This window comes from Lytechinus pictus, chromosome 4 (genome assembly GCF_037042905.1).
Source record: "Lytechinus pictus isolate F3 Inbred chromosome 4, Lp3.0, whole genome shotgun sequence".
Lineage (NCBI taxonomy): Eukaryota > Metazoa > Echinodermata > Echinoidea > Temnopleuroida > Toxopneustidae > Lytechinus > Lytechinus pictus.
Window position 1 is genome coordinate 11,339,717 of NC_087248.1, and position 17,486 is coordinate 11,357,202.

The 17,486-nt window shown below is 35.2% G+C and overlaps 1 protein-coding gene across 1 annotated transcript; it reads left to right on the top strand.

Annotated features, from left to right (window-relative positions):
- The first annotated feature begins 7,730 nt into the window (after window positions 1-7,730).
- On the top strand, window positions 7,731-17,171 carry LOC129259023 (sorting nexin-12-like). The gene is made up of 4 exons (XM_064098383.1): window positions 7,731-8,054; window positions 10,784-10,879; window positions 11,467-11,594; window positions 13,430-17,171. Exons 1-4 carry the CDS (start codon window positions 7,878-7,880, stop codon window positions 13,533-13,535), a joined length of 507 nt encoding a protein of 168 aa, XP_063954453.1. The 5' UTR covers window positions 7,731-7,877; the 3' UTR covers window positions 13,536-17,171.
- The last annotated feature ends 315 nt before the right edge of the window (window positions 17,172-17,486 follow it).

Sequence of the window (17,486 nt, forward strand, 5' to 3'; positions counted from 1 at the left end):
TAAAGCTAAGAATCAGAAAAACAGATCAGGAACATGTTTTAGAATAAAAACTAAGAGAGCTACATGAATAAGAGGACATTATCATACAGGTCAGTAGTGAATTTGCTTGCCCTCTAAATGGAAAAAGGTTGCAAGTTGCAACCAATTTTATAATAATATTATTTTACATTTCACCTTGGTCCTGTAATATAATTATAGGACAAGTCCACCCCAACAGTTTTGTTGTTTTGAATAAAAAGAGAAAAATCTAACAAGCACAACACTGAAAATTTCATCAAAATCGGATGTAAAATAAGAAAGTTATGACATCTTAAAATTTTGCTTAATTTTCATAAAACAGTTATATGCACATCCTGGTCAGTATGCAAATGAGGGGACTGATGGCATCACTATTTCTTTTGTATTTTGTTATGTGAAATAAGAAATATTATAATTTTGTCCTCATTGTCTTGTGAAACAAAGTTTTATTTTTCCCTTTACATGTGGAATTATTATTTTTACGGTTCAGGCAAGTTGTTCCTTATTGTCAAATCTGTAAAATTTGAAATATTGTATAATTCAAATAATGAAATACAAAGAAATAGTGAGGGACATCATCGATCCTCTTTTACATATCACTGAGTTGTGCAAATAGCTGTTTTGTGAAAAATAAGCGAAACTGTAAAATATAACTTTCTTATTTTAAATTTGATTTGAATAAAATTTTCAGCATTCTGCTTGTCTGATTTTTCTCTATTTATTTAAATCAAGATTTTTCTGGGATGGACTTGACCTTATCATGGGGCTGATTTCATTGATCATTGTGTATCACCAAACTTAAAGGTTGGCCCCACAATCAATCGCTAAGCCATATCTTACGGGGGCCTAGTGTACTTGTCTTCTACGATGAATGAATTTCATGGATACATGTAGACAAAACAGTTGAATTAGAGGAAATAATCTAAATTTTATCTTTCTGAGCTCTGTTTAAAAATGTTTTTTTCCTACTCTTCTTGTTAATTTCTCTCTGTACTCATGAGAAATGCTATACCTTTCCTATTTTGAGCGAAATCAACCCTATTTTTATTACTTTATTGCAAATGTACAGCAGAGTGAGGGGTTTGATTTCGGTGTCAGATCTCAAGACTAATATTTGCCAGAAAAAACTGCCCCAAATAATTAAAATCTATGCCATTCGATCCATGAATTTGCAAAATTCGAAACTTGTACTTTTGTCCCCCTTTTCTTAGTGTTCACTGGTTTATAAACTTTATATTTCTGCTTTGATTAAGAGTTTAACTGTTGATATCAAGGTGAACATTTCTTGAAGGTCACCCAGAAGAACAACAGTAAAAAAAATCCAATGGATGTCTTAGTTTACCATTGGATGATTTTTGATGTCATGTAAAGAGTACATGCCACAAAGAAAGAATGAAGGAGTTAACTACCTATGAACCCTGCTTCATGATTTTTTTATTCTCTTTGATTTAAACTGGCATACTTTATGTAAATTTTACTGCCAGATGAACAAAATTAAAAGAACTGGTAAACAATGTACAGCCTAGAATACTCTGAAATATGAACATTTTCCCATTGCCGTTTCTAATCTCTAAATCGGTCAGGTGTACATAAACTGTCTGGACACACAAATCTCAGTATTCATTCTTCATGCCTTTTCTTCTGGATGACTCTGTGTCTTACTCGCAAGCCTCAGTATCCCTCTCCCCTGCCAGACCTATTATTTTGTACATATGAATGAATTGGTTTGTAATATACTGCAGTATGATTTAGAGAAATGAAATAGAACATTCCTTACCTAGTTTAAATTATTTTTTGAGAGCTCCAATATTTTCTGTTGTGTACATGTAGATAATTTGTATTCTTTAAAATATGAGAAAGAGGTTTATTGTTGAACAATTAAAGCCAATTTAATGAAATGTTACGAGTGTTTGTATTTTTATACATTGACTTTAGTCATTGACACTTGCGATTGCAAGATTTTGCGAGTTCCTGGCGTTTAATAAAGCTGTTCCTTAAATTAAGAATACAGTTAGGAGTAACATTATGAATGACTAGAACAAAAAAATTGCATTAGCAGATGTTGAATGGACAAAATGCTTACAGTTCAAAGACACATTCAGTGTATAGCTTTGTCACGATTTGATTCAAAATACTTGAAATTAGCCATGCATTATTGGAAAAAGTATCAAAATTCTTTTATATCTTGGTATTTTTTTCCAATTCTTTTTCATAAACTTTACACATAACTTTTCTAACAGCTATACAACTCCCTAACTATTGTTTGTTTCTCCTCTTTATATTGGTTTAATGAGCAGAAGTCCTGATTTATTTATATATTAGGTATTTCAATAGGTTCATTTAATTCGCAATTCTTGACCCCCTCTATGATCAGAACACCTACCATGCACCATAGTTCATACGTTGATTATAATGACTTCATTGGTCTATTGATTGATTGATGGTTGATTGGTGTGAATATTGATTGATCTATTTGGTTGGTTGATTGATTTTCTATTTGGTTGATTGGATGGTTTCTTCTCCTTATAGGTTGCGTAAGTGATTATGTGATTAGTTGATTGATTGGTTGATTGATTTGCTGATTGATTGATCAAGCGGTTTATTGATTGGTTGGTTGATTAGTTGAGGTTCGATTGGTTGATTAGTTGATTGATTGGTTTGTTTATTGATTAGCTGATTGATTGGATAGTTTATTGATGGATCGGTTGATTGGTTGGTTGATTGATGGATTGATTAATTGGTTGGTTAGTTGGTTGAATGATTGGTTGGTTGATTGATTGATTGGTTGATTGATTGGTTGGTTGATCGGTTGGTTGATTGATTGGATAGTTGATTGATTGATTGGTTGGTTAATTGATTGATTGGTTGGTTGGTTTATTGATTAGCTGATTGATTGGATAGTTGATTGATTGGTTGGTTGGGGATTGATTAGTTGATTGATTGGTTGATAGATTGATTGATCGGTTAGTTGGTTTATTGATTAGCTGATTGATTGGATAGTTGATTGATCGATCGGTTGGTTGGTTGGATGATTGATTGGTACGTTGGTTGGTTTATTGATTAGCTGATTGATTGATTGATTAGTTGGTTGATTGATGGATTGTTTGGTTGATTGAATGAATGATTAGCTGCATGGTGCTCTGAAAATGGGATAATCGTCGTTCCGGGTATAGCTTGACTGTCCACCATTGTGTGAATACCTTATTTCGTTGTGTGAAAATGAAGTTAAAGACTTAACTGCAATCATTTATTACGAATACCCCTCCCTTCTCATTAACAGGCTCTTTGCTTTTCGATGGAGCAGACGATCGGAAAATTGGATATCATGGCCTTACACAAAAAAAAAATCACGGGGGGGGGGGCAGCACGTGTAAACTTAAAAAAAAACCTCAAAAGTCGAGCTTGTCATTGAGGCGCTTTTGCATTTTGTAAAATTGAAGGATTGCATCCATTTGGATAATTTTGTGAAAATGTTCAGTAAAAAATGTAAGTTTTCCAAATTTCGGGGGGGGGGACGACTGCCCCCTGCCCCCCCCCCTGCATATGGCCATGTTTGATATAGGGATATAGATCCATCCTTATATAGGGTATTTTGCTTATAAACCTTTGTTGAGTGGGTTGTAAGTTAATGTATTGATCAAATTTATCAAGTTTGATTGATCAATCGATATAGGTTACTCGATCAAAACCTCGGGTTTGATTTTCTATATTTTTATTCTTTGCCATAATCATATTACATAATCAGAATGGGCATTACTTTTCACAAAATTTCGATCAAAAGATGGCGCCCTTGCAATTAGTGCTAAAATAAACACATATGCAATTTCTGGAAACTGAAATGTCAAGTAGGCCTATACTATAGTATAAACAGAAACAGACAGAAACATTCTGCAGTGTTTGAACAGAAAGATAATGGATTACAAAATTTTATATGTTTTTTATTATTATGAAGTACATGACTTAATTGAATCTATTATTATACAAATCACGTATTGGTCTGGCTTGCATGGGTAATATGATTTGGTGCACATTTCTTCATCCTGTCTTCTTCTTCCTCTCCTCATTATTTATCCCCCAACTCCTCCTCTTCTTCTTCTTCTTCCTCTCCTCCTTCTTATTATTTCTCCTCCTACTCCTCCTCTTCTTCTTCTTCCTCTCCTTCATTTGATTTAATACAAAATCTTCAGGCCTACATTTCACACTTTTTCTTTTCCTTTCTTTCTTTTCTCCTTGAAGTTCTTGCTTGGCCATGGAATATGTTGACCGAGTGACCATGGCCCAAGCCCCATTTGTACGCCACTATAGGTGCGGGGGGGGGGGGGGTTGGTAGTCCTTATGACCGAATGTATTAATGTTAGTATATCTACAAGACAAGGTCCTTCGTAAGTATAAGGCAAGCGCGAAGCGCGCGAGCTAATAAAAAAATGACACGCCGGAAAATGAGCCATTTTGAAGTTTCTTATCTGTTTTAATGGTTATTTCTCTTCAGTATACAGATCATTAAATTATCATTTTATGTTCTCCGCTTTTTTAAAATCATCATTAATCTGAATAAAGAAAATTAACAAAAATGAAGTGATATTCAAAAGTGTGGTAAATAACCGGACCACATATCACATGTGCTTGGTTGCGGACTCGGGTGAATTAAAAAAATATATTATATTTCACCCTGAAATTTGTTTTTCTCTATCCACCTGTTTGTAATAGGGCCTGTATCTTCCGAAATGAATGGTTTCATAAAACAGCAATAAAAATATGATTTTTTTGGAAACTATCTCAATAGTCATAATGAGTAAATATGATAAATATCACTACCATCATCATAATAATCATGATTATTATTATTGTTATTATTCTCATCATTATTATTATCATTATTATTATATACTTGTCATATGATTCATTTTATTAAAATATTATAATGTTCAACCTGAAATTTTCGGGGGGATATATTATACCACAGGACATCCCCACCTGAAATATTGGGGGGGGGGGGATATGATCCCCATCCCCCGGGATCGGCACCCATGGAGTGATGTTTTTGGTTCTAACCTGACTGTTAAGAAAGCAAAAATGTTGTAAGCAAGCAACTGGAGGATCGTATAGGCCTATTGCCGCGCGTTTATCATGTTTAGATTTCAATTTTCACCTTTTTTCGTTGGTTTATCCTTATTGTATTCCAAAATTGTGGACTTTATAATGGAATAATCCATTATAAAGTCCACAATTTTGGATTATAATTTTTTTGGGGGGGATATTCAATATAAAAAAAAATTGAGTGACATGGGTGTGTGTGTGGGGGAGGGGAGGGGTCGGGGAACCACCCACTTTTTGAGCAGTGATCATCACTGAAGGAAGAGTATTGATAACGAAGAGTGGTTACTCTCAAACTAGCTTGACACGCGACTACGTTGTATGACAACGTGGAAGCGCACACGAAGCGAGAGCAAGATATGGAGACAAGGTATTCTCAAAATTCAATTATTTGTTTGGTTTACATACGGGAAGTAAACATGACTCTTGTATTAATGTTCTATTTTTGTATTTGAAATTTTACATTTACTCATGTAAATTTCAGGAGAAAGAACTGAGGTTTGAGGTTTTTATCTCAATGGTTAAATCAAAACAAAATGTAGAATATATAAGATAGCTAAAAAAAAGAATAAGTTGAGTGCTCATTTCAAGAAATAATGGAGCATACAGTTTTAAGGAAATTTATCCTGGTTCAATTATTTTACTTATTTTGTACATGTTATGCAGTAATGAGGGTCCTCTTTTTAAACGTAGGAAAGTATGAAGAAAGTTAGAATTTATGCAAGCTTTTAACATTGGGAAGACGTGCGTGTGTGTGTGTATGTGTGAGTGGTATGGTGTGAGGATGAATGTTTGTGGCTGATTATTAAGTTAATTTGAGATAATTTAGCTTGTTAATGTCAATGTGTTTAAATTGTCTTGAACTTATTGTCAGCCTATATTGTTTGTAATTGTTATTTTATGAAAACCAATAAAAACAGAAAAAAAGATATGGAGACACGTTTGCAACCGAGGAGTATTTTAAAAAGGGGGCATCTTGATTGCTAATTTGCTCCTGAAAGAATTGTATCTGCTTTGCAAAATAATTTATATTAGAGATAGATTTGATGATAAATAATGCAAATGGTCATGACCCGATAAGCGGCCAGGGGAGCGTTTCATGAAAGTTCTTGTCGGACGTTTTATATGACAAGTACTGTTTTATCCGAGAGTTAATTACTATGGTAACAGTGCCTCTCACTCTCTCAGCCAATCACAATCAAGAAAAAAAACTTGTCGGACGAAAATGTTGATGAAACGCTCCCCAGATTACTATTATTATTGTTACTATTATATTTTTTACAGGAGGTTCTGCATTTTATTGAAAATTGGAAATGATTTACATCACATGAACATGACAATTTTATATAAAAGAGAGATAACAGAATTCAGACATAAATTTAATATTATAAATATAGCACAAAAATATAGGGATAAAGAAAAAAAAAGAAGGAATAGGCCAACTATCATAAACGAAAGTTATAAATGGAGGGGCCGCGGAACTGTTTTCAAAATGGGGGGGGGGGGGGCGGGGCTGCATGAATATGCAAAAAATCACAATCATATGGTCATTTTTACGTTTTTGTACACGGTTTTGGAAAAAAGTGGGGGGCTGAAGCCCCCCAGCCCCCCCCCCCGCTTCCGCGGCCCTAAATTAAAATGAAAAACAAAAAACCCCACTAAAATTACTAGTATAAATAATGTTAATATTATCATCATCATCATATGAAGAGTTTAGTTGCAAAAGGGTTTAGGTCCACTTTGGACCATTCCGAGAAAAACCATATTTTTTATTCTCACTTCTTGCAATATTCTTATGAGAAACGAAATTGCCATGATGTACTACTCTATCATATGAACATAAAATTGGGTATAAAAGAAATTTACCTGTCTTCAATTTTTTTTTCTATATATTTTTGAAAAAATTATCATTGTGGACCTAACCCCTTTTGCAAACAAACTGAAAGAAATCCAATATCTTTTGATTAAAAAAGTGATTTTTCTTTGTCACTTACATTCACATTTTCATTTGAATTTCAAATTTTCTTTGGTATCATCAGAGTGACTAAAACTTTAGAGGTTTAGAGGCAGAAAACAATAAAATTTATGAAATATGGACCTAACCCCCCTAACCCCTTTTGACAAATGAGTTCCTCAGAAGAGTTAAGTTGCAAAAGGGGTTAGGTCCACTCCAAAAATCATTTTTTTAATTCTCCCATATTGCAATATTCGCATGCGAAACTGAATTTTCATGATACCCTACCATGAGAACATAAAATTGGGTATAAAAGAAATCTACCTGTCTTCATATTTTTTAAGATATTCTTTTCCCAAAAAAAATCTGTGTGGACCTAACCCCTTTTGCAACTAAATTGAAATGGACCTAACCCCTTTAAAAAAAAGTGATTTTTCTTTGCCATTTTAGTTCACTTTCTAATAGGAATGTCAACTTTTCTTTGGTCTCATCTTATAGAGCTACTAAAAAACTATACATTGAGACATAAAAATCAAATTTGATGAAAAATGGACCTAACCCCTTTTGCAAGTGAGCTCTTCATATCATCATCATCATCATTATTAATAGTATCATGAATATTATTTATTCATTAATATTTTTATGGGGTGGGGGGGGGGGCAATAATTGGACTGCTCTTTTGTCCCAAAAATGTGGAACGTGGAACCGTTATACCGTGCCAGTGGGGTATCTCGAGCTACGGAAGTAACTACGTTTTCTATGTCCTACATAACGAATTTTCTTTGCAGCATAATAATCGAGAAAACGAAACATGGCGGAAGACGGACCAAAACCTGTCGACATTGACACGAGTCGTTTAGACTCCAAGAGACAAACTCTTGACGATGCTTACGCTGCTCCTGCCAATTTTCTTGAAATAGATGTCTGTAATCCTCAAACACATGGTATAGGGAACAAAAGATACACAGATTATGAAGTCAGAATGACGGTAAGTAGCAGCACTGCGGTGGCCAGTGTTCCCATTTTCAATTTCATTGCAGTGTCCCGTGAGTTCGAATGTTGTGCTGTGTTGCTTTGAACCCAGTAAAAGAGGCGTGATCCACTGAGTCAAAGTGAAGTGATGGTTCTGCATGCATTCAATTCAATTCAAGATTTATTAAAACATATGATCGCAGCTTGTTACAGCTGAATTGGCAAATGTTTTACAGAAAAGCATAAAAATACACATAAAATCAACAAAAAAGCAATGTTTATAATACAAAAGAATCAAGAAATTACAAAAACAAATTTAGGGCCTAGGCCTACGGTATAATCATGATAATGTAATGAGAAAGTGATCTTAGTTTTGGAAAGCTTTGGAAAAAGTACATATTGGTATGTTGGAAAAATAATTCACTCCTAAATATAAAATTATTGTGATGTAATATGGGTTTAAAGTAGAATAAAAAGGAAATTTGTTGTAGCGGCTTAAGTAGATTCAGACAGTATTGACAATTGAAAATGAGAAAAGAGCAACAAAAATAATTGTCTAATTTGAGAGTAACTGCATGCAGTGGTTGTGCAGTGTTGCAGCCGGCAGGTGTCTGTTGATGATGATATTGAAATTCAATGACATATACTCGGGATTTAGATCTACTCAGTTATTTACGAAAGTTAACACCCCTTTCTTTAGCCCATCCATATCACAATGGAATTGTATTTGTAAACGCTCCAAATGGCCAATATTTCTCAGCTGTGAAAAAACAGACCTGCGAAATGAGATTTGAGAGAATTTTTTAGATGTATCATGATTCCAAGGTCACACTTTTTCAGCCGAGCACGCACTAGTCGATCCCAATGTAATTTTTTGAGATCGCGATACCAGCGAAACCCTTGAGCTTGACCTACATTTACTTTGTAATTCCTTCAAGTGAATTTGACTTTGGGGTCTTGCCTTCCGTCTGGTACTTATGAGTTTGATGAATTTTGTGTGAACTGTGAGAAATTTTTTATTGAAAATCAACTTCATGATAATTTATAAAATGTGGGCAAATTATGGTCACCCCATACATGTAATTTGCGCACGATCGTTTTGCAATATGGAAGACTGTCTCCCATGACAGTGGGAGATTACCTCCAATATCATTATCAGAGACTTTTGTATAAAAGAATTTGTGTATCGTATCCAATTATCCAGTTACCTGGGATACATGTTACCAATTTCCTTTGTTTATATTTGCTGCAAAAGGATTACCTTGGTGGCAAATAGAAATGTGATAAGCAGATTCCTCATAAAAATTACCCCTTTTCACTGTCTACTTTAAAAATTCATCGTCAACTTTTGTTTTCATTTGGATTTTTGTTGTCGCCCACACACAAAACAAATGGGCTTCTGACCTCAGTGAGACAAAATTTTGGTTGGAAAAATTACATTCTTGTTGGTGTTTTTTTTTCCAAATAGTATGGTACTCTCTGGCCCGCCTGCAAAACAGGGTTAGCCAGCTTATTGCGGTGCTAAGAGATGCAGTGTGAAACGAAACCGGGCTAAGGAAAAGTGGGGCTAAGCATGAGCCAATCACAGAAGTCAAAATTGCACGTTAATCAGGGTTAAACAGGGTTAGCCAGCTTATTGCGGTGCTAAGAGATGCAGTGTGAAACGAAACGGGCTAAGGAAAAGTGGGGCTAAGCATGAGCCAATCACAGAAGTCGAAATTGCACGTTAATCACGCTCTGTGTCACTGTGTGGAAAAATCATCATTATTCATGAGCTCTGCGATAGTACTGGGTTAAGGTGTTGTTAACCCCGGCTGAGCAAATAGTATGGGGTTAAGATTGGAAAAAATTACATGGGGGCTCAGGGAAAATTTGCCCCCAAATTGACAGAGCCCTCAAAAATTAAAAAAAGAGCCCCTGAAATTAACAAAGGGTCCAATGTAAAATTTAATAAAATGTGGCAAATTTGGTCTGGTGAGCTCAAAAGTAGCCCCAGAATTCCCCCCCCCCCCTGGTTAAGAAAGACGGGGTGAAACCAAACAGAGATAGTATGGGGTTAAGGAAATGCAGTGTGAAAAGCATATTATGGGTAGAACACTTATGGAGAAAATTAATTTTGGGGTGCCGTGCTTTTAATTTTAAGAGTAACAAGCATGTATGTAGATGATATAGGAACAATCTCTGGCTCCGTGGAGAGTAAGCATGTATACGTTAGTGAATGTTTTCTTACTCTCTAGGAGCCTCCTGGCTAGCCTAGAGGAATCTGTAACAATATTTTTATAATTTGTATTGTCATCATGGAGCCTAGACAAGGGGGCTATAGACCTGCGTGTGGAACATTGTCAACAATTACAGATTTCCCTCGAAAATCCACATTTACCACATTCATTTTGGAAAAAACAGAGTTAATCCTGTTTTTTCACCTAATTATAATGCGTATAAAGGGATTCAATTTTAAAATTGAAAATAGGCAAAATGAGAGGTTTCTTTATACTAGACTTATCACCTTCTTGCAACTGCAAAATCTTCCCACGTTGCATAATACAATGGGCTTTACCTTTGACTCGCTTTGTGATGATGTATCAACGATGGCCTTCGCTATGAGGCGCTGTTTGTAGAACAATTGATAGACAAATTAGTATTAAACATAATTTATTTACATGATTATTTACAACTGAAATCTGTAATTAGTTTGGCCCAGAATCTTACAATTTTTTTTCATCATTATTTTCTTGATGACCACAGACGAATCTACCAGTCTTCAAGCAAAAAGAATCAACGGTACGGCGGAGATACAGTGACTTTGAGTTTCTCAAGCAAGAGTTAGAACGAGATAGTAAAGTAAGTTCAAATACACGCGTATAAAAAAAAAGTTTGCACTTTGAAATAATTCTATAATATATATATACAATATATTTGTAATATCCTGAAATTTTGTCCATCTATTGGCTATTGGTAGTGTCTGACATCATTAGACTATCAACAAATCATTCCACTTGAGTGAGTACAACTTAAAAAAAAAATTGTGAACAATTGTTTACCCCAATCTGGAAATGGTTACACTGCATATGGATGAAAGTAGTCATGAAGAGCACATGGACTTTAATACATGTAGCTAAGAGGTTTGATTTGAAGAGATTAGTTTCCTTTCTATTAAACTAGTTTCCTTTTTTTATCTGTCTGAATACCTGGTGGGTGTTTCATAAAGCTGTTCGTAAGATAAGAGCGACTTTAAGAACGACTGGTGATCCTTTCTTGTGGAAAATGCGGGGGAAAATTGTATATTTATTGACGATAGTTAAGCGAGTAAGAAAGGTTCACCAGTCGTTCTTAAAGTCACTCTTAACTTACGAACATCTTTATGAAACGGCCCCCTGGACACAATCACTTTACATTATAACGTGAACAATGTTTTTTTTTTTGTTTAGATTGTTGTTCCACCGTTACCAGGCAAAGCTCTTGGTAAACAACTTCCATTTTTAAAGAAAGGAGATGGTATATTTGAGGACGACTTCATCGAGGACCGGAGGCAAGGTTTAGAGGATTTTATCAATAAGTAAGTGCTGTTGAAATATAGCGACATTAAGCCTGAGTCAAACCGGGTGGTACGCCGGTGACCGCCTGATGATGGCGGTCACCGGTGTAAATCTGTCCAGACCGATGAACCGCTGTAATGAAAATATACAAAAGAAATTCAGTGTCACCAAAGGCTGAGAATATCAACCACTGTAAGACATATATTTTCTAATCTAGACCTTTATAACAAAACTTTAGCATGATGCTATAGTTCTGAACTTTTAATCAACCAAGTAGAGCTATGAAAATAACAGCACGAAGCAGGATTTCTCAATTTTCTTGCTTGAATTTATCAGCCCGTATCTTGAAAATCCTGTTGCTTGCGGGCAGCCATTTTGTTCTGTTTGCGAACAACGAATATAGAGGATGTAAGCACTTTGCTGCATTTGCGATCTAGTTCAGTGTTTGCGATCCAGGCAAACAGAACGAAATATCTGCGCACATGCACTGGGATGATGACCTCACTGGCTGTTAAATTCAAGTAGAAAATTGAGAAATTCTGCTTCGTACTATTATTTTCGTAGCTCTGCTTGGTTGATTGAAGGTTCAGCAATATTACCGGTTTATTATCATGTGAAACTTTTGATATACTGTAAACACTGTTATTTTTCGCGGGATTACTTTTGCGCTTGGTGGCTTCAAAACATATTCGCGGGTTCTTGAATTCGTGCTGCACACTCCATAATCAGAAAGACTCTTTCTTCTTCCCCATCTGTGAATAGTTTCAATTAACATTTCAGCGACGAAATTGTATTTTCTGATCACAATTCTACCTGTAAAGTGGCGTAATTCAGCATTTTTTTGAGCTTTTATGACATTTAATGCAACTTTTCTTTGCGGGACGGACATCGGGGAAGGCAAACGGAGGCACTGCTGGCTTAGTATAGACGGCCGAGCACCGGGTAAGGACCGGGGGATTACCGGTACGGCTATTCAAAGTGCATGGGATCAATCATCAAACCTGGGCGATCGACCAAACGTCTTCTTAAAAACTAAACAGATCTAAGCACTCACCAATCAAACAGCAAAAGCAATTTATATTTCAACCAAAATCATAATTTAAATACCGATCTGCGACTGTCAAAGAAATTATCACATTCTTTGGAACAAATTCTCGCGATGCATATGATTTTAGAGCTCAAGCTTGCTTGCTTGAATGTCGCCCTCTATAGGTCAAATTATGCAATCTCTTTGCCAAAACGATACACGCAATTGAACCGCGGTTCAAAACTTGCATTAAAATAAATGCTCATTAATTCGCGTGTTTTAAAATTCGCGCTCTCCAATCTTGCTGCAAAATCCACGAAAATTTCCACTTTTACAGTATAGGCCTAAAGTGGTTGATGATTCATAATCTGTGGTGACACTGAAATGACTGAATTTCTTATGTTTTCGTTTATTTCAGCATCAAAAGTAAGCCCAAACCTATTGAATAACAAACTATGTATACAGTATTTAAGATCTACAAAATTAGCTTTCCCCCCAAATATGATATGAATGTAATGAAGTGAATCTACACCAGCATATTCAAATTTTGATAGGAATACCATTTTCGATTTTCAAGTTAAATTAATGGCAGAGTTACCGTAATCGTTAAAGTTCCAGGGTCGGTTTCATATACTCTTTTCAGTAACTCATGATTTGTAAGTCCTTGTGAAAATTGCCCTGGTATGGAATGGACCCCCTGATCCATGTGAATTAACCCACTATAAGCCTCATTCATGTTCATTGAATGCATACATGAACATTCATATTTAGAGTCAGAAGTTGCGGCTGTCATTTCATTAAATCATTGAAACATTTTGTCTCTTGCAGGATTGCGGGACATCCGCTTGCCCAGAATGAGAAGATCCTTCACATGTTTCTACAAGACAAGGTGCTGGACAAGAAGTATGTACCAGGCAAAGTCAGGAATACGTAACCCCCAACCTCGTGCACGATACAAATACACAGGCCCAAACAATTACTCCACCTGTATGAATAACTTGTACAAGAAACCTTCAAGAATTTGATTGGACTCTGACTTTATACCTCGGTCACATTTGCTCTACGGTGGCCGTACGGCGAGTCGAAAATGGCTGTTTCAACATTTTTTGTACCAGCTACATACAGATGGTTTGAATAAAAATGAATAAAATGGCTATTTTCGACTCGCCGTATGGCCGCCGTGGGGGATATGTGCCTGAAGCATTAGATACCAGATGATGACCCTCAACCACCTGGTCGGCTTGCATTGGTTATGTTACTCCTGCTATCTTACTTTTTAGCATCAACTGATTAAATTGCATTCGATTGGGGATATTCGGGATCTTTCATAAATTATATATTTGCTCATGTAATTATAGTAGTGGTTACAGTATTATACAGGCCCATATCCAGCATCAGATCTTACAAAGCATTTCATGGGCCCAATTGTCTAGGGACAATAGTGACTCTATTATGCCTATGCATGGTCCCATACATTTCTTTGTCGTAGTTGATGCTGGATACGCTAGTGTTGTTATACCCAGTGAAGTGTTTAGAATCAAAAGGCCTATAAAACTAGTTATGAGGCCTGCCTATTTGCAAAATGAAATACAATAGTCTCTGGACATTCATATCTGCTCTTATGCCTGGATACAGAACAAAGTTGGATCAAACCCAGGTACTAGATATTTCATTAATTGCACTTTGCAATATTTGATTAGCCACTTTTGACAGTTCATCTGTCATTCTGTGTATGTATATTATGTTGATTGCACATATATATTTTTCTTTAACGCAGAGTTTGGTCTCATCTCTGATAACATTTAATATTCCAGTGGGAAATCTGCAGATAAATTCAGACAAAACCTAATCCTAATCCTCTCCCTACATCCTGATCACATACACCATTCCACCACCCTATTAATCTCTAACCCTAATTTTGTATCCAGTTGGTCTACTTTTTATCTGGTGGGTGTTTCATAAAGCTGTTCGTAAGATACAAATGACTTTACGCATGACGGGTGATCCTTTCTTGTGCTATCTGATATCCTTATGTAATTGAGTTATGACCCAAGAACGGGTTCCAGTCGTGCTTAAAGTCGTTCGTAACTCTACGAACATCTTTATGAAACACCCACCAGGTCTAATTGCCACTTGGTCGAACTATCCTTTCATCTAGTGATCAGGGCCCCCTCCTACAAAGACTTACGATTAATCCAATCAACCACAACTATGGAGAGCCGACAATGTCAACATCTAAAATACATGTTTGTTTAGATTAGAATATTTTCCAGATATATACTCATATATTCTGAACTTTTGTTGAAAAATTCATTACGATTCTCTTTGTTTACAAAGGTCCTGAAATGACATTTTGCAAATTTCCTGAAGAAAAAATGATGACATTGATTGATTTCCAAATACTTAGGTTGATCAGATCAATCGTAACTCTTTGTAAGACGGGGCCCTGATGTTCTCACTTTGACTTAGTCTACTTATTATTTTGCTCTTGAAAAAAAATGAAATTTTATTCATGTACAGTTCTTCTAATCATATAGATTAATAAAGTGGTTTTACTGTAAGAGGAAATTATATGAAATAGGTCTTTTATGGCCTAACTGGAAATAAGAAAAATCATGGTAAATTGCTTAATGGCAATTAGACAAAATGGTTAGGAGATCAGTTGTTGTAGACCAACTAGGATTAAACCATGGCGGGATGAGACTTGGATGAGACCCAACGGGCCCAAAAAGCGAATATACATGGAAACAAAATTACAATTTATACCACACTCTGTCTTTTAAAAAATATAGGAAGGCTTGAGTAACTGTATTCTCTAATTGTCTGAGAAACTGAGAATAATTCTATTAAATAATTTCATCTTCAACCAATATAATTGCCAACCCAGCACTGCACATTTTCCATTAGATTTGAATTCATACACCAAATTTTTTTTTTTTTTTAATACTCTGGTTCACACACAGACCAAGTTTCTAGATTGTGTTTTTTTTTCTTCTTTTTACTGTAGTGTATTTATTAATGTAATTTGATTTGTTTTCTTATAATCATTTGTCAATGGTGAAATAGAGAAGAAACTTATTTTTGTACAAAAGCACTTGCATCAGCTAGCTGGAATTCTTTTGCCTCTCATTCAAGCACTCACTTGTTGATGTAAGCAGAGTAGTGTACAAATACGAACGGTTGTTAACAATGTATAAAAAGAAAGATGATTATGCATAATAGTGTTTATATATCAGTGTGAAATGATTATGAAATGTGTTATTTTTCTCTAAGAATGTATAGTTTGTGTGTTGTGGTCGGTATATCATGATTAATGTATGTCTTCAAATTCTGGGTTTATTTTTCGTGGAACCTACGTGTATAGTCACTGTCTCAATACATGTATTTTTTTTGGCATGTAAATGCATACTTTGTATGGACCACATGAAATTGACTTTGACTTGATATCGATATTGGCAGCAGTAACTAGGCCCAACAAGAGGAAGGGTTACGATGGATTGCAAATAAATAACAAGGAATTCAACTGAGAAAAGGCATACATGTACATGTAGATGTATAACATAAGTTTTGCATAACTTATTGCAAGACTTTCTGTAATCTGTAAATATTCAGTGATCTTCAAATTTCAAACACCATCATTATTCCATCTTTTGAAATTTTTGTTCATGAAAGTATTTTAGTACATGTACTGCCCGGCAGTGAGATTTCAAATTAATGCCTATAATTAATTGACCAATCAGGGATCGAGAACCCTCACTTGTGAACCATATTGTGAACCACTCCCCTTGAGGGGTATGTGTGATATTGAAATGAATATGAATTAGACATAGTAGAATGATAATAGTACATGTACATTATTTGTTTTATACATGTATCCCTGTACCTGCTGCTTTCATTTTAGTTCACTTTCAGAAGAAAAAAATCACATAGTAGAATATTATAGTTTTGTTTTTTTTATGATGCCTTTGTATGTAAGAAACTCTGCTATTCTAGTATTTATCCTCGTATTAGTGCTATCTATATATTGCCTTGTATAATGATTTGAATTGGTATTATCGAATGGGATTTGGGGTTGAAAAGATTTAGCAGACGTAATATGAAATATTAAAAAAAAATCAAACTTGTTTTATTCTGAAAACATTGAAATCTTGACTCGTGTACTCCTGCCATTTGAAGATACATGTAATGGGGTTAATGTAAGTCAGTCGTTTATCGATTCTGTATGAATTGTGAATAGAGAATTGTAGAAGGAGTTCAGCTCATTCATATTAACCTTCACTCAAATTGGCTTTTTAAAATGAAATATTGACAGACGTGTTTATCAAAAATATTGAATGAACAATAGCCGCTTTTAAGTTTTTGTACCACTGCGTCTGTTGACAATCTTGTAATAAATAAAATCTTGTACATGTTTGTATGCGAACTTCTTTGGTGATATTGTTTAATAGGACGTGTTACTCAAATTTATGTTTGTCTTTTCAGTTAAAAATGTTATTTGTGGAATACTGGAAAGTTTGCATACATGTAGTCGTAAGTAAAATTAAGTAAATTCTGTTAATTAAATCTTTAACCTGCCATTGTATGCTTATTTAGATTTAGTCAGTTTGCATATGTATGAAGAGAAAGGGAGAGAGGAAGAAGAACCAGAAAGGATGAGGCAGAGAGAGGGGGAGGGAGATCGGGTTAGGTTAGGGGGCGGGGGAGTACATTAAAAAAATAAGGGGATTGTTGACTGAGAGAGAAAAAAAACAATTCTGGGGGGGGGGGGAGTGAATCTGCAAATGACTTGATAAATAAAATGTTTTTTTGAAAAAAAGAAGGGCATTTGTTACTTGGACTTCTGCAGTACGTCGCAGAAAAAAAGGAAACTGGGATTCCCACATCT

What these genes read in the sequence shown, in the direction of transcription:
- LOC129259023 (XM_064098383.1), top strand. Translation starts at nt 7,878, where the DNA reads ATGGCGGAAGACGGACCAAAACCTGTCGACATTGACACGAGTCGTTTA. An exon ending in ATTATGAAGTCAGAATGACG is followed by an intron (nt 8,055 to 10,783) that starts GTAAGTAGCAGC and finishes TGATGACCACAG; the next exon opens with ACGAATCTACCAGTCTTCAA. An exon ending in AGTTAGAACGAGATAGTAAA is followed by an intron (nt 10,880 to 11,466) that starts GTAAGTTCAAAT and finishes TTTTTTGTTTAG; the next exon opens with ATTGTTGTTCCACCGTTACC.